This window comes from Hydra vulgaris, chromosome 12, assembly GCF_038396675.1.
Source record: "Hydra vulgaris chromosome 12, alternate assembly HydraT2T_AEP".
NCBI lineage: Eukaryota > Metazoa > Cnidaria > Hydrozoa > Anthoathecata > Hydridae > Hydra > Hydra vulgaris.
In genome coordinates this window covers 35,765,411-35,788,857 of record NC_088931.1, presented here as the reverse complement: position 1 = coordinate 35,788,857, position 23,447 = coordinate 35,765,411, and the positions used below count along the sequence as shown (strand labels likewise).

The 23,447-nt window shown below is 27.6% G+C and overlaps 1 protein-coding gene across 1 annotated transcript in view; it reads right to left on the bottom strand.

Moving 5' to 3' along the window:
* Nucleotides 1-23,447, bottom strand: part of LOC101237032 (breast cancer type 2 susceptibility protein homolog) — a 92,483-nt gene that overhangs the window by 5,397 nt on the left and 63,639 nt on the right. The window contains exons 24-28 of the mRNA XM_065813097.1: nucleotides 17,372-17,399; nucleotides 14,584-14,655; nucleotides 4,175-4,278; nucleotides 3,993-4,068; nucleotides 2,331-2,519 (exon numbers count right to left, since the gene is read on the bottom strand). Coding sequence (XP_065669169.1) covers nucleotides 2,331-2,519; nucleotides 3,993-4,068; nucleotides 4,175-4,278; nucleotides 14,584-14,655; nucleotides 17,372-17,399 — 469 coding nt within the window. The remainder of the gene's footprint in view (nucleotides 1-2,330; nucleotides 2,520-3,992; nucleotides 4,069-4,174; nucleotides 4,279-14,583; nucleotides 14,656-17,371; nucleotides 17,400-23,447) is intronic.

The window sequence follows — 23,447 nt, the reverse complement described above, 5'->3', positions numbered from 1 at the left end:
TGCTGAGTTTCTGATACCTAGACTCAAACAATCGAACTTGGTTGATGATAGCGTACAAGTCACGAATCAGAGGAAGCAGCATCAAAGATTCTCCAATTTCAGCCAGCATGATGGGCTGTGCTTCTGCAAGGATGTTGCCAGTCTATTCCAAGCTATAGGTATTGGATGTAATCCTTTTGAATGGCACCTATTCATAGACAGTTCTTCATAATGGAAACAGCTACCCATCTCTCCCGATGGCCTACTCTGTGCATCTCAAAGAGGACTACACCAGGGTCAAAATGGTGCTGAGTGCATTAAAGTATGACCATTACGGATGGGAGGTCATCAGTGATTTCAAAATGATATCATTTATCATGGACCTTCAAGGACGTTTCATGAAATTTTTTTGTTTCCTCTGTCCCTGGGACAGCCGTAACACTAAGGCATGTTATCGCATAAAGCACTGTTCACAACAGATGGAGTTTTCTGTTGGGAAGAGCAATGTGAAGTTGGAGCCACTGATAGAACCTCATAAAGTGTTTATGCCACTGCTGCACATCAAGTTTGGCCTCATTAAGCGATTAGTCACAGAGTCAGCAGCATTTCAATACCTCCAAGATCTTTTTCCAAAGCTGTCTGAGGCTAAGATCAGGACTGATTTATTCGTCAGACCACAGATAAAAAAGATCATAGAATGTGAGGATTTCACAAAGCTATTGAACAGGACGGAGAGAGCAGCTTGGAGCAGTTTTGTTACAGTTGTTCAGGGCTTCCTAGGTAATCACAAAGTTGAAAACTATGTGGAGTTGGTGCAGGCTATCATAAAGAATTATGCCAAAATGGGATGCAGAATGTCTTTGAAAGCCAATATCCTTGATTCACATCTCAACAAATTCAAGGAGAACATGAGACCGTACTCTGAGGAGCAAGGCGAGCGCTTTCGTCAAGATATATTGGACATTAAACATCGTTACGAAGGACAGTATAACGAAAACATGATAAGGGACTACATTTGGGGGCTACTTTGAGAGTGTGATTCACCGTGCAATCGTAAATCTAGAAAATCTAAACATTTTTGAACCTTGTTGAGTGGTTTCCAACTATGTTTGTCTATTCCTCGTGCAACTTTGTTTTTATCTGATCATAATGAAGAAAATGAAAAAAATCATATTTTCAAAAAAAAAGGAGTTTTCTTTGTACTGTTGTCGTGTAAGCAAAGAGTTGACATAAGCAATGGGAATATAACACTTAGAAGCCAGGAACAAAAAATGTGTTACATAGTGTTGTAGTTTGATATTTGTAAAAGATACTTCTTATTTAATTTGTGGTATGATTGACAAAAAAGGTTTGAACCTTTTAACTATGATTTAATTACGATTTAAATAGAATACATCTTACTGACTGACTTATGATTTAACTAAAATACATCTTACTAACTGGTTTATGATTTAACTAAAATACATTTTATTGACTGGCTACTGATTTCATGCTTATTTATATTGCATTTAATAAATTTGAATTGTTTGATAAACCTTAATTTTACAAACAAACAAAAAAACAAAAATAAAACAAAAAATTCATTAAAATCAGAATAAGTACATTAAAAAAGAAAAACAAAAAAAGAAAAAAAAGAAAAGAAGGTTCAATGTCCATAAGTCCAAACATTGTTCTAGTAAAATTGCAAATAAAAATTATGAAAAGTTTGGTTTTTATAATACAATTAGATTATTACAATATAATAATAAAGTTTATTTTTTATTTTTAAAATGTAATTACCACACACTTTTGTTTTCTTGATTAAAAACATATTAACATGTAGCAAGGAGTTGCTGTGCTTATTCTAATGAAACATTTTTCTTATTATGTGATAAATGTCAAGTGTTTTTAAAATTTTTTAATAAAACTTAATATGAATGTAAAAAAAAAATTAAGTGAGCCTGCAGAACCTAAACTAGGTAAAATTTAATTTACTTGTGCAAAGCAATTTTTTTAAATTCAAGGTGAGTTATTATCACTCAAGTTTATTTTTTATGTTTATTTATCAACTTAAGATGGTATTTTTAAATATTATTTAATGTGATAGACTTATAAATATTTTTTTATTATAGACACCTTTTATAGCTGATAAAATAGATTTAGCGATTGTTTTCTTGATGTGTGACCTATTAGAGTCAAGTCTTATAAATACAACTTATGTTAAAAATAAGAATCTGATAAATGATGATGAATAAAAGCATGTTACAAATAAAAATGTATTACAAATAAAAATATGTTACAAATGAGAGTTAAAAAAGTGACAAAAAAGGTATGCCTTATACTCTATACAGAAAAAAAAAAAAAGAACTAACTTCAATAAAGTTTTTGCATCTTTTTACTGCCTTGCTCATGTAAGGGGGATTTACATTAGATACATTTGACAAGTCTGAATAAATACAAAAAATATTTTTTGCAGGATAACACTTATCATTATGATCCCAAGTTAAACTTGAAAAAGAAACCAAGTGACTTTCTTTAACAATGTTTTCCACTGAATAAGCCTAAAAAAAGTTCACATAAGTGTCATAAGAGTCTGTAAATTAAGTTAATATATTATAATATATAAAAAAACTCATGTCTGTTTGAGCTTGTAAATAAGTGAACATTTTCAACAAAAACAGCAGAGCAAGCTAAACTAAAGTTTCTGAAAGTAACTTTTAAAAACAGAAAACTTGTAGAAATTTATTTAAAGATAAAATACCAACTCACAATTTCCAATACAAAAAGTTATAAAGAAAAAGAAAGGGAAACCCGAGTAGGGGCCAGTAAAGTAATTGTTTTTAAATTCTCTCAATACTTCAACTGTATGTGAATAGATGAATTTCCTTATAATAAAGAAAAATATTTTAACAAGTTTTTAATAAAATTCATTTATTAAATTACTTATTCAAAACAAATTTTTTAATAATTTTAACAAAAGCTCTTTAGTCATTGACTGAATTATAAAACAAAATTTTCAATTTTGCTTGAAATTATAAGTGAAAATTTGAAATTTTATTTGAAATAGAAAATTATAATTTAAATTATAAATATACATATATATGTATATGTATATATATATATATATATATATATATATATATATATATATATATATATATATATATATATATATATATATATATATATATATATATATATATATATATATGTATATGTATGTATGTATATATATATATATATATATATATATATATATATATATATATATATATATATATATATATATATATATATATATAAACATACATATCAGTCTTCTCCACTTGGCTGGTGCTTTCACACTTGCCCACACGCACGCAAATACTTTAGTAAGACCTTAAAAAATCACTTGCAACACTTCGTTTTGCAGTTTTTATTTATTTTATTTTGAATTTATTTAAAGCATTTTTTTAAATTATTTTTTTAAATTGAAATAAAAATAAAAAATAAAAATGAATTTTTAAAATCATGACCACCTGACTAGCGCTTTTTCATTTGGCATTAAATTTCGAATGGAGAAGACTGATTTAAATATATATATGGAAATTACGCTTGCTTTTATGAATAACTAAAGATTCTGTTAACAAAAATTTTGATTTTTACAATTTAACAAAATGTTAAATTGAAAAATCAAAATAAAAGTAAAAAAGTTATAAATTATGCAAATATAATTCTTAATTATGACAATATAATATTGAATTATGCTAATCTTCTTTTAATCTTGTTTATAAAAAATAATTTACTTTGAATTACAAATAAATCTGACTTTTAATAAAAGCTTGTTTAACTATGGACTCAATTGTTTACAAAAACTTTACAGTAATACAAATCTACAAAAAATCTTACATGTAGTACAACCTTGCATAATATATTCAGCCAGTAATCAATTAAATTCAACCAATTGATTACACAGTTATAACAAGTTTATATTAAAATTTATTTGAAATACTCTGTATACACATTATTATGATGCACAATCCAAAGTTTATTACCTTTAAACCACCATGGAATTTAACTATAAGAAATTGTTTTGACCTATCATCACAAAGATAAACTGTTTGGTCAACTCTAAAAGAAGAAAACAATTCTAAACTAAATGCTTTTTAAAATTTTCCAAGATGTTTCAATCTGAATAAAAAAAAAGAAATTGTAAATGTTTATAAAGCACACTTACCCAAGCATACAGTTTTCAGGTTCAATCTTTACAGCAAAGCCTACAATATCAACTTCATTGTAAGGTATTTTATTCATTCTGCATAAATCAGCTATACTGTATGCCTAATAAATGTTTTGAAGACAAAAATTAAAAAAAAAAATTGGAATATTTTTATTATATATTAACAACAGCCCTTCATGTACTGTGATTTATGAAACATCAAACATTTTTGCTTTGTATAGTAAACACCTGTCATTATTGTGACACAGCATGCTTAACACCAGGCTTTAATAAAAAATTGTTATATAATTTTCATCAGCCTTTGTTGTGTAGTCAAACATAAACATAAGTCTCAGTAATTTATAAATTACAAAACCCACTGAGACTATACCAGCCAGTATGTATATATGTATATATATTCCAAAATATGTAATTTCATTATAAATTATCTATTGTTATAAATCCACTGGACCTTTTCAAACCAATTATAATTAAAATAAGTCATTAGAATCATTTCATTATATATTACCACTATTGTATTTAAATGAAATACCCACTTTTTAAAATTATAATAAACTAAATGAGGGAAGGAGGGAAAATAGGGTGTTATAAAGCATATATAAAACACACCAATATAACATAAACCAATAAAAAATTTTAAATCAAAAAAAGTTTATAAAAGAGAAATTTTTGAATTTATTTCTAACTATATCTTGAATGTTTGGTTTAAAAAAATAGAAAAATATCCACACAAAAAAAAGAAGAAAAAAAAAAAAAAGATTCTTAAACTTTAACAAAATAAAACTATAAAACATTAAAAGTTGAAACAGTTTACTACCCTGCCCACTACCCTTACAGGAATATTTCATGGGTATTCCATGGAAAACCCGTTACTTATAGAATTCCATGGAAAACCCATGGAATTCTATGAGTAAACCCATGCTTACTCTTAGAATTCCATTAAATTTCCATGGGTGAATTTCCATGAAAATTGAAATCCTATGGAATTTCCATGGGCTTTTTTTTAATAGCTCATGTTGCACCATAGGTTTTACAAATGCATTTGTAACACGAGTAAATAATATTTTCTGCATTCTTCTGTTTTTCTGTATTTAATAAGACTATAAATTATATATTTTTTATAATGCACATTTAATATGATTAAAACTAAACATACAGACATAAACAACTAGACATATTTGCAATAGCTATGATAATGATAAATGTAGGCATTTTATAATGCATTATAATATGATATTATCAGAGATGTTGGTTTCGAGATTTAAATCTTGGTCCTGAGACATCTCAAGACTCATTTAATTGTTTTGGTCTCAGTCTTGGTATTGAATCTAAATGTCTTTGACTTTAGGGTCCATATGTCTCTGGATATTATCATATTTTGATGCATTATAAAAATATTATATGATGCATTATAAAAATATTATGATGCATATATTATAAAATACATTTATTTATTCATTATTTGTATATTTAATTATACATTATTTATGCATATGCTTATTCTAGCTATTGAAATAGCTTTGCTTACTTTGCATAACTTGCAATAGTATAGCAAGTATGTCAAGTGAATCAGTTTGATTTTTAATGTTGATTTGGTTGACAACAAATGTTTATTTGGTTTACTACAAATATTTTAGTTTTAATGTACATTAGATATTTGAAATATACAACCATATTAGTATTAGATAAGATTAGATAAGCAGTGTATCGGATAAGATTAGATAAGCAGTGTATTGGATAAGATTAGATAAGCAGTGTATCGGATAAGATTAGATAAGCAGTGTATCGGATAAGATTAGATAAGCAGTGTATCAGATAAGATTAGATAAGCAGTGTATCAGATAAGATTAGATAACTAATGTACAAAAGATAACTAGTACTATCTGTTTGCATAAAAATGTTTGAAGTTAAAACACTTTATAGTACGGTAAATGTTTGTTAAGTATTAAAAAACTTTATTTTATGATAAATGTTTTATTTAATTTTAGTTCTGTTAAGTTGTTTTTTGTCTTTTTGTTGACATGACCATTCAAGTTGGGATTTAGTTAGCGACTAGATCTATTAGGGATATTTATTTTTTCTTTACTTTTAAATAGTAGAATTATTAGAATATGTAAATAATAAAATATTTTGTGTATACATCCTTTTATTTTTACTTTATTATTTTATTTAAATTACTTCATTATAAACAGGTTTGACTGGCAATATAAATAATGTTGTTCATCATTTATATCGTTTATAACATTGTCAGTTTTTATGTGCATTTAATATTTTTTAAAATAGTTCAAAAGCTGCCTAAATAGAATGGCGAATTGAGTTCGAATTAACCAGATAAGATATAACAGTAATCTTTGGGATTCAACTTTTAATGATGTTCCAAGAACAACTTAGTTGGAGAAGGAAAACTATGATGTTTTAAAATATCAGAAAGGGAAGTTAATTAATGCACAAGATTTTACTTCACAGTTAAATATAAGCATACAAAAACATTTATTACAATACAATTATTTTTCTTTGTTTATATTTAACTGTGTTTATATTTAAATGTGAAGTGCTTATCTTAAGTAAAAATAAATTAATTTATGCACAGACTTTAATATTTATGTTTTTACATTATTATACTTAACAAATCACATATTTATTATACTTATTATGTTTTAAATAGTAAAGTAAAAATATAATAAATTTTTGAATTTAATAGTGTGCACATAAGTCCTTTTATTGTAACTTTATCATTTTATTTAAATTACTGAATTATAAGCAGGCAAGTTTGACTGGCGATAGAAATAATGTTTTACATCTTCAGATAGATCCAACAAAAAAGAAGTAAGCTTTTCTTAAATTACGATTTATAAGTAATAATATATTTGTTGCTGCCTTGTTCTATATAAATGTTAGCAACATACAGGTAACATTTATATATGTGCATAAGTCTTTTTATTATAACTTTATCATTTTATTTGAATTACTACATTATCAGAAGGCAGGTTTGACTGGCAATTTAAATGATGTTGTACATTATGCAGATAGCTCAGACGAAGAAGTAAGTTTTTTTTTAAATTACAATTTATAAGTAAAATTATATTTGTTACTGCCTTCTTCTATATAAATGTTATTAACATGCAGGTAACATTTATATATGTATTAGTTTGTGCATAAATCTTTTTATTTTAACTTTATCATTTTATTTAAATTACATTATAAGCAGGTACGTTTGACTGGAAATATAAATGATGTTGTACATCATGCTTGGACAGAAAAGATATAATAATCTTTTATTATTTATAATATCTATATATTATCTTGTATTATCATTATTTATAATAACTACATATATTATTTATAATATTTATAATAATCTTATATATAGTTATTATTTATAAATAATGATATATTCATTGCTACTTTTTTCTATATGTTACCCAACATTTGGCAACATTTATATAGAACATTCAAAAAGTTGTGTGCTGATGCGTAATTGTAAAGTAAGTTATAATAGATAATAATTATAAGTATAAATAAATTAGTAAATAAAGATAATTAGTATGTAGATGTTAATCGTATGATGTATTGTCAAGATTCGTGAAATGGACAATGATACTGTGGTAAAACAATAATGAATATCAAAATGTAAATGGCAATTTTTTTGACAATTACCTGGTTCTGCAATTACAGTTAGCGGAGCAATTGCACTTATAAATGGTTTTGATGTTTTTTTGGATTGAATATGTTGCATTGACAATTATTTTTAATTTGTTGAAACTTGAAGTTATTAACTATCAAATTTATATATACAATTTTTGCCAAATAGGTAATATAAAATAATAAACATGTAAACTGTTATATTTTCTGTAAAAACTGTTTTCTTAATCTATTTCAATTGTTTATCACTGTATGTAGGGGAGAGTCGCCCATTATGGACCGTCCCCTTTTATGGACCACCGATGAAACAAATAAATGCGATTTTATTTTTAAATTTTGGAAACGTAGCATTAAAGAGTGACTTCCGTTCAGTTAAATCGCATTTCAATGATGGCGGTCAGCAAGATTACTTCAAAAAGGTAAGTTAGTATTTTATTTGGTTATTTTTTTCTAAAAGTACACTCGCTTTTTTTTGTGTGTCATTCTACAAATAAATGAACCAGGACAATGATTCTATGCAAGATTACTTCAAAAAGGTAAGTTAGTATTTTATTTGGTTATTTTTTTCTAAAAGTACACTCGCTTTTTTTTGTGTGTCATTCTACAAATAAATGAACCAGGACAATGATTCTATGCTAAATGGAAAGCTTTTTCATTTTATTTCTTACTAATTACAAGCGTGTTGCTCCAAATGACATCATTTTGGTTTTATTTAGTAAAATTAGATGCCCATGTGGTTCTCCCAATATGGACCAACTGCTGTCCCTAAAATGGACCAGTGGTTCAAGATGGGAAACTGTAGTCCATATTGAGGAACATAAGTTCTTATTCTCTTGGATGTTATTATTTTATCATAGGCTATTAATAAATTAAATTATCTTAATCTTATGTTTTATTTTAATCTTTGATTATTATTATTTGAAATTTGACTAGACTATAGCCAGACTATAGAATCTATAATAGATTATAATTATTTAATTATAGTAATTATAGATCTACTAAGTATTTACTATTACTATAATTGACCTATTAAATTTAAATTAGATTATTATATAATAATATAAGTTAAGATATAATTATAAGGCTAAGGGTCTAAAAATAATTAAGAATCATTATTAATATTATAGTATTATTATAGTTATAGGCTATAGGCCTAATGATTAAAATTAAATTAATAATAATAATAATAGCCTATTAATAATAATAAATAATGATAAATATTTATTAAGTATTGTATTTGTAGTGGTAGATTGTAGTGGGTAAATTTAGACAAATTTATTTTTAAAATTTTGCCCTGTCCTACAATTTATTTCAATTTTTTTTTTTAATCAGGGGCTGCTGGACTAATGATGATCTTCAACGTGCTATTGAGGCGTACAGAAATGGTGATATTGGCTTGAACAAATGTGCAGCCACATACGGCATCCCCAAAGCAACTCTAAAGAGGCATTTTGATAATGCTAACAAGTTTGCTAACGGTTTTAAAAAGCTAGGCAGAAGTACTATCCTTTCTGCGGATGTTGAGCTAGAAATACACAACCTAGTTTTAAAATTGGAGGCCATGTTTTTCGGAATGTCGAGGAAAGATTTAATGACTCTGGCATTTGAAGTTGCAGAACACAAGGGTTTAAATCACCCATTCAATAAGGATAAAGGTCAAGCTGGGAAAAAGTGGTATTACAAATTTTTAACCAGGTTCCCTGACCTCTGCCTCTGCCAACCAGAAGCTACTTCCATGTTGCGAGCCAGCGGCTTCAACCTGGGGGATGTTGACAGGTTTTTTAATTTACTAGAAAATTTAATAAAAGATCATTGCCTCAAGGCCAATAACATTTACAATATTGATGAATCTGGTATTTCAACCGTACAAAAGAAATGCCAGCGCGTGCTTGGCCTAAAAGGCAAAAAACAGATAGGTAGCATAGCCAGTGCAGAAAGGGGTGTTAACACAACAGTTGTCTGTTGCGTAAATGCTGGTGGAACACATTATGTTCCACAAATGATTATATTCAAAAGAAAACGGGTTCCTGATGAACTGGGAGATGGTGCACCAGAAGGCAGCATTGTAACATGTTCTGATTCAGGATGGATAAATTCTGAACTTTTCGTACAGTGGATGAGAATGTTCATCAGTCATGTGAAGCCAACAAAAGATGATAAGGTTTTACTTATTTTAGATGGCCACAAATCCCATACTAAAAATCCATTTCCAAGAGGCCATTCAGCTTGCCATTGACAACAATGTCATAATGTTGTCACTTCCACCTCACACAACACACAAACTGCAGCCTCTGGATAAAGCTTTTTTTAAGCTCCTTCAAGTCTACTACGACCAGGAGGTGGAAAAATGGCTGAGACTAAATCCAGGACGTTCAGTGAGTTCATATCAGGTGGCCAATCTTTTTCATCTGGCATATGCAAAGGCTGCTACCATGTCAACAGCAATTAATGGTTTTGCATCGTGTGGAATTTGGCCATGCTCACAAGATGTTTTTAAACCTCAGGATTATGCGCCATCATTCGCTTCTCAAGCAGGAGACCGCAAGACCATGCTGTCTTCACCATTTACATCAGGGACATTACCAGCACAAGCCCAGGAAGCTTCGATACCAGCATTGGTATGTGTAACTAGACCAGCACAAGACCAGGAGGGTGTGTCACCACTTGACCCACCCAGTGTCACTGGCTGTTGAAACGTCCCATTCCAAAATAGTTCTGCCACAGGTGCTGGAAAATTTTTTGCTCATCCCAATTTACTCTGATGGGAAATGTTTTTTTAAGTCAGTTGTTGTGTGCACCAGATCTTCAGTCAGCTCAGCAATTAAACGACAAGCTGGTCAGTCCACTGCTTCATCTGAAGGAAACTGCTATGGCTGACTCACTTCGTAATCAGCTTGTTAGCCATTTGATATCTAATTTGGAAATATTGTCTGTTGACGTGCACGGGGATGCCTTAAATGCTGACCAACCCCAGCATCTTCACTTTAACTTGTTAGAAGAGCGTATTGCTCACATTGCCAAACCAGACTCGTTTGTGGGAGAATGGGAGATAAATCAGATCTCCTGTCTTCTGAAAACAAAAATTGTGATTCACAATGCAAACAGGAATGTGCTGATGTATGGTGAAGAACATAGTGGTAACCCCATCACAGTGAAGTACACCATATTTGAAAATAACTCTGGGCACTATAACACACTAATTTTTTACATCCGGGCTTTGTCTCCAATTCAGAGACTGGTCCCTGTTCTTCCCCCAAAGGGTGCAGGCAAAAGGAAGTGTCGCAACGAACAGTCAGAAATTCTTACTTCAAGTCCATATAAAAAGCTGTTCCTACAGGAAAGTCCAAAAACAAACACCAAAGTTAAAAAATCCAAAAACACAAAAATAATTAAAGAAAAAGTAATAAAGAAATGTAAGAAACTTAAAATGAATTCAACAACTAGTACCAGTATTTTAAATGAAAGTTCATGGCTTTGTTTTATGTGTGGAGAATGTAACATAGAAAATATGATATGCTGTCGATCCTGCAAAAGATGGGCACATGAAGAATGCGCAGGAACTTCAGATTGTGACTTTATTTGTGAACTTTGTAAATAAATTTTGAAATATTATTACACATAAGTATTCATGTTTTTGTGTGTGCTAAATGTTAAAATAGTAAAACACTTTATAAATAAAACTGAGTGTATGCATACATGTGCATGAGACTGGTAGAATTAGAATCAAATAAATGGTGGCTGGCTTAAACTTAATAACTTTTTTTTTTTTTACAAAAAGGACATCTAAAAACCTGTTAAAAATTAGAAGCTTACATACTCTTGAGTATTTATATTCTAATAATTTTATCTTTAGTGTTTATATAATTTGTTTAAATGACCAAGTCAAACCGTTTATAACTAGTCCATAATAGGAACCTCAATGGTCCATATTTGGAGCACAAGCTTAAAGTATCCCCAATATGGACCACTTACTTTTTTGACGCATTTTATAATTATTAATAAATCAACCACTACAAGCTTCATATAATATGTTCAGCTGAAGGTAAGAAGTGGTTTACAATATAAAAGTTAACTATTTAAGCAAAAGTGAGTGAATTATACACTCTGCAACAAAAGTGGTCCATAATCGGCGACTCTCCCCTATATCACCTTTAGTATGATAATAATTGTAATTTTTTGTTTTATTTATTTTCAGTATGCTTATATATATGCATGCTTTAAATATTGTGGTGAAGTCAAACTTTAATGTTTTAGGTGCATTATAGTTATTATTTTTCAAAGATTTGTAGGATTCAACAAGATTTAAATTTTATTTTGTTCATTGATTTTACTCCATGAAAGCGATCTCATAGATTAAAAAAACTCAATAATATTAGCAAGTTGCGTGATAAAATTTGCTTTTTATGGATTAATACGACAATTGAAATAACATTAGATCAAAAAAACTTGAAAACAAAACATGCTTTTTTACCACGGAAAATCCATGAGTTTTTCCTTGGAAAGGTGTTCAAATACCCATGGAAATTCCATGGTTTTTCCATTGGTTTTTTCATAGATTTTCCATGGAAATTTTCTGTAAGGGTAGAGAGTTCATCTAAGTATATTTTAAAATGCTTTTAAAATTGAAGTAATTGCTTTCTCACTTAAAATAATTTTAAACATTTTAAAATTCAATTACCTCATTCAGAAAATGTATGATCAGAGGGATCATACATTTTCTGAATGAGGTAATTTTTAATCTTAGTGTTAACAAGTTAGAAAAAAATTCTTAAAAATTTTTTTTTTTTAAATATTTAATCTAAATAAAAATAAAAAAACACACATTCACTCTCAACTGCAGACTATTAAGTTTTTAAAGACTAGGGTATTGCGATATCACTACCGAACTATTGAAGTATCAAAAAACACTGAACTATCGATAGTAATGATATTGAAAGTGCGATATCAAAAAACTCAATTTCAATATCAAGTGTTTGAAAGTGAAAACATTTTTTCCAATAATGAAAATTGTTCCAATCACTACTGAAGTCCTTTTGCCACTACCGAACTCAATATAAAAAAACAAAAAAACATTGGTAATAATACGAATTTTTTGAAATAAATTTAATTAAAATTAAAATATTTTGTCCTAAATTAAAAATCTTCAGAGCATAATAATTTTAACTGAACATTTGACATTTTTTTAAAATTAAATTATGTAAATTTAATCTAAAATATTTGTCCATTAAAATTTTTATTAAAATTGAATTATACAGTACAACCTCTCTAATTTGAATCTCCTTAATTCGAAAAACCCCCATAATTTCATTAAATGCAAAGTCACCATGAAACGGGTTTAAGAAAAATCAACTTTTTTATAATTCAAAAATCTCTCTAATTCAAACTTTCATTTTTCCACATAAAATTCAAATTAGAGAGATTCTACTTTATTAAGTAAATTTTATAAAATAATTATTTTTCAATTATTTTTATGGTTGAATTTTTTTTGCAGAGGTTATTTCTTTTAAAAAAAAACTGTCTAAAAAAATTAATTCTGAGAATAAAATTGTTTTATTGTTTTGAAGAAAGTGACATCTTAAGAGTTGATAATTGCCACTGATATTTTGCCGATTAAGTGGAGCATTTGTAAAGTTAATGTGTTTAAATACTGTAAATAGCAAGTTCTTTTAATTGTTTGGTTTAAGTATTGGTTATAATTCTTCAAAAAAAAAAAATAGTCAAACGAGTTTTTATAATATTGTATGAATTTTTTAAAATTCATTGCTTGTATTTCTCACAAGTGTTGGAGACTTGAGTTTAAACTATATTTAGTTTTATTAATAAAATATTAAATAAAAAACCAATGTAATTTTGATCAAGTCTTGATACATTTTTGTCTCTGGGGAAATAAAAACCAATTTAAAAATGTTAATTTTTTTTGAAAAATTTCAAAAGGGTGGAGTGTTGTAAAAAATATGAACATTTAAGATAGTATATTTTGTCTTGTAGGCGAGCTAAAAGAGGTGTTTGGTTCTTTTGATAGTGGTGATAATTTAAGTTTACACTATCAAACACTTTCGAAAAATACCGTTCAATACCGAACTTTTGAAAGTGTTGATATTTAAAAAACTTACTTTCAATTTCAATATCATAACTTCAGTAGTGACTGGTTATTAATACCGACCAGAATATAATACCAACTTTTTTCACTACCGCAATCCCTTATTAAAGACTATTAAATTGTTGTTAAGAACTGAACAAAAATTTATGAACAAAATTAGATAAGATTGCGAAAGATCCATTTTAGAGGCATAATTATAAGACATACATTTCCCACAGTCTTCAGTTTTAGTTCCCACACTCTTTAGTTTTAGTTCCCACACTCTGTAATTTTAGTTTCCACATTATAAGACATACATTTAACCTATCATTATAATTATTATCAGTCAAGTTTCCACTGGATCAACACCAAACAACAACACAGCACAAGTGTAAAGCGACAACACCTAAAAAAATCTGTTGTAAAAAAAAACAACCTTGAACCTCCTTGGTCCAACTAAAATCTTTTGTTTTTATAAACTTAATAAAATTTTTTTTAACATAATAAAATTCTTTTTAGTTTAATAAAACATTTTTTTTCTTACTAAAATCTGTTTGTAGTTCAACAATTCAAAAACAAAAACAAAAGACAAAAAAAAATGTTTAATGAAATAAAATTCTATGTTTTTTAAATCCATCCTGTTTGATCATGTTAAGCAATATTTTAGCAAAAACTTAAATGAAACCTTTCTTGAATGAAAATTTAGATTTGCTTCGTTCTCGTGTACAAAATATTTTGATGTGTGTGTAGTAGATAGCTAAAAATAAAAAAATAAAAATTCCTAACAATCCTTATAATCTAAATTCTTTAAAAATATTATTAAAGATTTTTGAAAAAAATAGTTTAACACTAATATAATTGTTTAAAGTAATGAAAATCAAATGAAATTCAACTCATTTTCTGGATAAACCTAACATTTTAAAACAACAAATTTAATACTTTAAATATTTCCACTTTTATGGGTATAATGGCCCTACTCACTTTGTATGAATATCACATAGGCTTTTATGTTTTGGTTTCAATGGGGGCATTTGGCAATGAAAACTGATAAATAATATTTTTCCAAGTTTATTGTTTGCTTAGTAGTTCTTAGCTTACTTTAAAGTAAAATAAAACTTTGAATTGAAAGAAACTTTGAACTCAAAGAAACTTTGAGTTTTGAGAAAGATTTTAGAATCAAAGATTTGAAAAAAATTTGGAGGTACATTTTGTGCGTGAAAGAAGACGATTTAAACTAAATAACAAAAAGAAGCTTAAAAAGCTTTTTATTTACAGAAAGAAGAAAAAACATGACATTCAACTTGACTGTGATTTAAAAAAAATTTAATATGGGACCTGTCTTGCGATCACAGGTCTTGCTGGGAGACCTTTTTTGAAAAGTAAATAAAAACAACTTTTTTATTACTCTTAAACCAAATTTCATCTATTTTTCATAGGACCAGGAGGGGGTGCCAGTGTAGGTAGTTCTTAGGGAAGTGTGCATAGTTTTTAGGGAATTGGGTGTCACTTATTCTGCACTCAAAAATCTCAAGGTATTCACAAATTTCAGACTGAAATCTAGTCTTTTATTTAAATTTCATTACAAAAGTTAGTCATACAAACATACACTTTATGTATATTGATAGAACATACACACACACACATATATAGGCACATATATTATAGCAGTAAATTTATGTATATAGATAAATATAAAGTGCTTTCAAAAAAATAGACAGTAAAATTTTGTTGCTTAAAGCCTATTTAAACTACCATAAAATAAAAACTAAAGAAGATATTGAATAATTTTTTTATTTTATTTGCAAGAAAATTTTTTTTAAACAAATCTTGGATCTTGGATGGCGTATTAAAACATAAAGGTGTATATACAAACATTATCAAACATAGTAACAAAAATTATCAATAAAAAAACTGCAATATATAAAAAATTAAAGCAACAAAAATAACATCTCAGCTAGTATTTAAAATATCCCTCACAAGCATTTTTGCAAGCAGCACATCTTTTTTGCATTGATTCTACAAGATTGTTGCAGATTTCGTTTGGAATTCTTCTCTTAATGATATCTAATTCTTGCTTTAGGCTATTTATGGATTGTATTTGCACCTTGACTAATTGTTTATCCATCCAAGCCCAAATAGATTCAATTGGATTCAAATTTAATGATCAAGCTGGCCAGAGCAATAAATCTACATTATTTTCTTTTGTCCATGCTTTTATAGGACAAGCTGTGTGGACAGGCACCATATCTTGTTGAAATTGCCACCATTCATTTTGATCAATCAGCATGTCCACTGATGGAACCATGCAGTTCTCTAGCGTCTCATTATATGTATGTTAGTTGATTCACCTTCTGTAAATATTACACAATCCTACTTGTTTAAAATTAAAACAACCCCAAATACAAACACTCCAGCCACCACTATGCAATCTACGTACAACAGAGTTACTATAGTTTTCTAAAATTACTATACTTTTCAAATTTTTTCAAAATTATTATACTTTTCCAATTTAAATCTTTTAACAATAACTTTGCTTTTTCTATTTATTACTTTAAAGTTATTTTCATCACTAAAAATTACTTGCTTCCACTTTATCAAAGACCACTCAATTCTCTCCTTACACCACCTTAAACACATGAGCCAACCTTTGTCAACATTTTTTTTCTAAAAGCTGCATAGGCACCAATTTTTTTCCTTAGTAAATTATTTTTAACTGTACTTGACGAAATACATTTTTCACAGTTCTGATTGAATGAGTCTGTGAGTTCACGATAACTTAAACTTGATTTGGCTCTTACTTGACAAAATATAAGACTATTTATAACATTGGATGCCACTTGTTGTTTTAAATGTCTTTAGAGTATATCTGATGCAGTTTTTTGAAATTTTTAGTTTTCTTGCTTTTTCTCTGTTACTGATCATTAAGCCATCCTTCATACCTACTATTTGCCACTTTGCTGCTTTGCTTACTGCTTTTTAACACATTTCTATGCGTATTTACTTTTAAGTCTTATCAAAAGATTTAAAAAAAGCTTTAAACTGGTCATCATAAGTAATTTTATATAACCTTTTTTTAGAAAATTGTCAAACATAATTTAATAAAGTAATAATAAACATAAATTAATAAAATAATTATGAATAATAGTTGAGTTGACAAGAAAGTAGAACAGAAATTAATTAAAATCTTTGTGCGCCTATTTTTTTAAAAATCTTTTCTGGTATGTTTTCTGTTTCTTTTAAAAAAGTAAATTATTAAAAAAAAGTAACTGAATATGAACTAGTTGTTGACAAGTTAGTCGTAGAGAAATAATTTTCCTATCATTCAAAAAAATCAAGTCTTTAGGAAGTATGGATAGGTTTTTACGATGTTTTAAAAAAGAAAATGAATTCAATTTTTTACTATGCCAATTTTTTTTGAAAGCACTGCATATAAACACACATATTATTAACAAATTATAAGCTAAAACCAATACCTGAACTTGAGACTTTATGTGCTTATACCTAAAGAGAATGAAGAAATAAAACATAACTACTTATTCTATAAATTTTAACATTCTAAAATTATTTTTGTTTTTTACAAAAAGATTCGTATTATAGAATCTATATAAAAATATCAAAATCAAAAAATTTATGAAATTTTTCTTTTCTTGCAGTTTTTGCAGTCCAAAACTATACATGATTACATTCAGTGCTGTGGCCAGTGGGTTAGAGCCCCCCCCTCCAAAAAAACCCTGTTATTAGGACTTCAATTTCTTAAAAAATTTTCTACTAAACATTAATTAAAAAAAAAAATCCATAAATTTCCAAAAGAGCCCCTAAATTTACAAATGGATCCCCTAAATTTGATGGTCCCTCTCAATTGTAGGAAGGGGTGTGGGGTAGCCTAGCCACAGATCTGAGTACAGTGTACTACATGTTTATGAGTACTGTTTTAAATAGATTCAAATTAAAGGCAACAAAAATCATAATTCTTTGCTGTATCCTGCATACCCAGCAAAAGTGACAAAGTTAGTTTATCTTTCCCTAAAACAATCCCTAAATAGAAAACATATTTAATAATGCTTATATAAGATTTAATATATGCACATACATGCAATAATTTATGCATATACATGTAATAATTTATGTATATACATGGTTTATTATACGCGTATACATAATTTAATATGTACATATACATTATCCAATCCTTTATCAAAATTATCACAATTATCAAAAGAACTATAAACGTCCTAATTTATAGATATTTAATGTTTTAAAATATACTTCGCAGAAAGCATATCTTTTGTAACAGAATATTTTTTGGCCTGTTTTATGTGGTGTGGTGGAATAGTGTCGCAAAATTTTGATCGCCATAAATTTCTATTGTCAAAAATGTGAAAAAGGAATATCCCAATTTGTCGCATTATTGATAGTCGAATAACAAAATAAGGAATAATGTTGTAAATGAATTTAATGAATAGTGTCGAAAATAAAAAAAATAAATGCTGCAAAGGAGCTTAATGAATAGCGTTAAATAATAACAAAAAAAAGAAATAGTGTTGCAAATAGTAAAATTGGAATAGTGTCGAAAATAAAAAAAAGAAATTCCTAAAGGAGTTGAATGAATAGTAACAAAAAAAAAAATAAGAATAACTATAAATGTGTGTTTAGATAACATGTACTGAAATAGCCTGCTGCCGGGGGCTTCAGTACATACACCAACTATCTTATAGCCTGCTACCGCAAAGGAGTGCCGCTACATCGACTGAGGGTTTGGTAGCAATCTTTTCTTTCATTATTTTTTTTCTGTAAAAATGGTATGCTATAAAGATAAGTAAAACAAGTAAGTAATTAAAATGTTTTTGCAATTAACTATTTGCTTTCTCTTTAAGTGATCTTAATTTTGCAATTTAAATACTTATATATATATATATACATACTTATATATATATATATACATACTTATATAGACTATATATATATATATATATATATATATATATATATATATATATATATATATATATATATACATATATATTCTCTTTTCTACAAATACTATAATGGGCACTGCTCTAAAGAGCTAGCGTTTCCTGTGCCATCTACTAAAATTCATTCTCGTGTTACTCGTCATTCAATTAAATCTCATCCTTATTCTGTGACTGTTCCTAAGTGCTCCAAAAATGCTTATTCGTCAAGTTTTTTTCCTCGAAAATCAGCACTTTGGAATTCGCTTCCTTCATCTTGCTTTCCTGATTCACATAATTTGCAATCCTTTAAGTCGACTCTCAATCGTTATCTTGCTCGACAATCTTCATCTTTTCTCTTTTAGTAACTTCCAACTTTAAATAGTGGCTGCCTGCAGCCTTGTCGGAAGCAACGATGTTTAAAAAATATATATATATATATATATATACATATATATATATATATATATATATATATATATATATATATATATATATATATATATATATATATATATACATATATATATATATATGTTTATATATACAGGCTTCGGCAGGAGTAAAAACCGCACGGGCTATGAAAAGCCCGTCACAAATAGACTTTGCGGGCGAAAAGGGCCGCCCGTCTCGATGATCTCGCACGGGCTTTTACAACTTTAAATTTTTTTTTTTTTTTAAAGTTTATAAATTTATCTTCTATTTTTGAATGAAAATATCATTGAATATGAAATATTTTGTGAATTGAACTAAAATAATAACTTAGAGAGCCAATTGTTTGAGAGCTAATTAGAAAAAAAATCTTTTATTAATAAAAGTAAATGAGTTGGGTACTTTTCAAGTTTCAATAATTGTTTTTCAAAGTTTTTTATTTGCTCAGAGCTATTTTCGTTTCACGTGGGTTAGTTGTTTTATGGTTGCTTTTATTTAGATTTGTTATTTGAGTAAACTTTATTTAGTTTCATGTTCATTTTTTTCTTTATTCCAGATATAGGCAAACCAATAAACTTGAAAACGACAGAAAAAATCATAGAAACAACCATGGCGTTTCATCACGTTTCCTTATTTAAGCATCCTGACGTGTTTTTTTTACCAAAGTCAATTTTAGTATATTATTAGTATATTTTTTTACCAAAATTTATTTTACTATATATTAGTATATCGTGCTTCTTCAGTTCCTTCGTTTCTAGTGAATAAAAATTTTATAGAATGATAAAATTTTCAAAACTAACTGCGACTTTTTTAAGCTATAGCCACAAATAGTTTGAAATCTTTTTTTTTTAAAGCTTAAATGAATGAGTTCGATAGTTTAAGAATTGTTTAGTAACTAATGTTAATGTTTCAATTCAATTGTTTATATACTTATGCATTCTATTGGGCGTGAAAACTAAAAACTCAATTAAACTGTTTATAATTTGTTTTATAATTTTTATAACTTCGCTTTACCTATGCCTATCCTGATCGGAAATAGTTAATCTGATACGTAAATAAAAAATTTGAAATCAAATTTCTTTAAATAAAATTAATAAAAAGTTTTTATTTAGAAGTACTATTAATTTTTTAAGATACCGGGCTTCCATTACTTCTTATACAATATAAGCATGTATTAAATAATTCTTATACAATATAAGCATGTATTATATACAATATAAGCATTATTCTTTTTTATACTGAATGCAAACTTTACACCATATCTTCACAACAAAAATTGTTCCATTCTCCACCTCGGTTTCTTTTCCACAGACTCCATCTTTACCCCAACTTAAAAATGTTGTTAGTGTAACTCTTCTACCAGAAGATGCCATTACTATCTTTACTGAAAAACCAGAAAAACTTGAAAACTTGAATGACTGGATAACTTGAATAACTTGATAACTACAAAGCAGACACACTATTTATATTATTCTATAAAAATTGATTAGTCGTCTGTTGATTTCTAATGAGATATTTCATTTTTAATAACGAGTTATACAATTGCATATTAAATAAACTGCCGTCTCGTTAAGAAAAACCATTAAGTTAACGCGGAAGTTAACAGGGAAATAATTTAAATGTCTTTAAAGTAAGACAAACAAGTTTATCGAAAAAAAGATCACATGGATAATTTTTTTTATTATCGTTATTATTATAAATACCAAAAACCCAAAATAAAATCCTAATTCTTGTGCATCAAATGCGTATATTTCCCTTTTTTAATCAAATAATTATTAAATTTATAAAATAATACTGTAACTCGATATTATATCGATTCGATATTATACTCGATATAATACGGTAATTCGATATTATATCAATCAGTTATCGTCGTTTGAAAAACTGTATGATTTAGTTATATTATTTAAATTGTTTAAATTATAATTGTTTAAATTTTACATTTGAATATAAAAAATTATAACATGGATTTTGCTATCCATATTAAAATTATGTCATAAGAGAAATTTTAAAAGATTACATAAATAAAAAAACATCATAAAATTCACCTTAATTTTTACCCAAAATTTATTTTTGAGACGGGCTTTTTTTGGCCCGTCTAAACTGACTTAGACGGGTGCGGAGACGGGCACGGGCCATAGCCCGCCATTCCTGCCGAAGCCTGTATATATATATTTATATATATATATATATATATATATATATATATATATATATATATATATATATATACTATATATTTATACTATATATATATACTATATACATACTAATATATATACTATATATATACTATATAAATATACTATATATATATATACTCTATATATATATATATACTATATATATATATATATACTATATATATATATATATACTATATATATATATATATACAGGCCTCGGCTGCAAGCTGAGAGCTTTAGCTCTCGAAAAAGTTTTTTTTCTCTCTCAAAAGTTTAATTATTATTGTAATTAAAATGAAAAACGCAAAGTTAAAAAAATTTAACTTATTGGATAATAAACAGGAACAGTTTTTGCAAAGTTAAAAAAATTTTATGTCTAAAGAATTTTTTCATGGCACAATAAATGACTCTTGTTATGCGTATATTATTGTAACATTAACATTACAAACATATGCTAGTAACAAGTATAAAACTAGATTTTGTATTTAATAAGCAATTTTTATATAAATAAACAGATAGCTTGTGCAAAAATTAAAAGCTCTCGTAAAAAGCAGTTTAGAAGAGCAGCTTGTATGGCTCGCCATGTTGGTTTTAGCAGAGCTTTTCTCCACTCTCGCGCTCATTTACTCCCGCCAAGGCCTATATATATACCTATATAAATATATATATATATATATACTATATATATACTATATATATACTATATATATAAGTATTGGTCAAAATTATACCACAAATGTAAAAATCGAATGATAAAAATTTAACGGAGGATTGAATGAAAATTTATAATAATTTTTTTTATCTGAAAAATAACATTTTACTTTTTAAAAAAATGAATGAAAATTGAAAATACATTTAAAGTTATCATATTTAAAAGTTCACTTAGGAATAATACAGAAAAATAAGCTGGTCAAAATTATAGCACATAGTACCAATTTTAGATAAAAAAACATTAGAATTTGATTTAATATGAAGAAATGTTTGATCCTTTAGCTTTAAAAATTCAAGAAAAATGATCTAGAACAGAATTTACCAATTTAATGCAAAGATCAATTGAAGTCTTGTCCCAAATGTCTTGAATTGCATGCTTTAAGTCATTGGTGCTTTTGGCCAATAATTGACCATAGATTTTCGATCGGATTTGCATCTAGTGAATTTGGTGGCCATTCTAGGAGCTGAATATTCACCAGTGCAAGCCATTCCAGAGTTTTTTTTACTTTGTGACACGGTGCGTTGTCTTGCATAAAATAACAATCTTCAGCTTCAGAATCAAAAAGAGTGTCCATTTAGTCAGGTAATTCAACAACAATTTCTAAATAATAAGAATCATTCAAACGACCTTCATAAAACTTTAATAAATTTATTCCATTTTCAGAAAAAACATCCCCATACAAAAATAGTTCCACCACCACCTTGCGCTCTTGTTATAAAATTAAATGGTAAATCTTTTTCATTAGGAAGATGACATACAAACTTACGATTCTTTCCATTTATGACTTCAAAATGTGATTCGTCACTAAATATTACATGATGCCATGGATTTTGAGTCCGATCAACATAGGTTTTACACCAAGTGAGTGTCTTCTTTTTGTGAGCCTTATTTCGATAACAACGTCATTTCTGTGTGTAACTTTTCAATCCTTTTTTTAACAAACGACAACGAACTGTACTTGCACTAATAGTTTTTTTCTTTTGCACCATTTAACTCCATAGCAATTTTTTTACTTGAATCAGTACGATTCAAATACAAAACTTGCTATGGAGTTACAAAACAGTAAGGTCTTCTGTAGAACTAGTGCATCTACGACGTCCTTAACCTGGTTGATTTTTAATTGGTAAATTCAATTTAATTTTATCAGCAATATTGTAGGCAAATTTTCTGGAAGTATCAGCATGTTTAGCAATATCAGCAATATTAAAGTGCTGTTGAAGAAAGTTTTTTACAAGTTGTCACCGCTCAGAGCTCAGGCTTTGCGACCCAT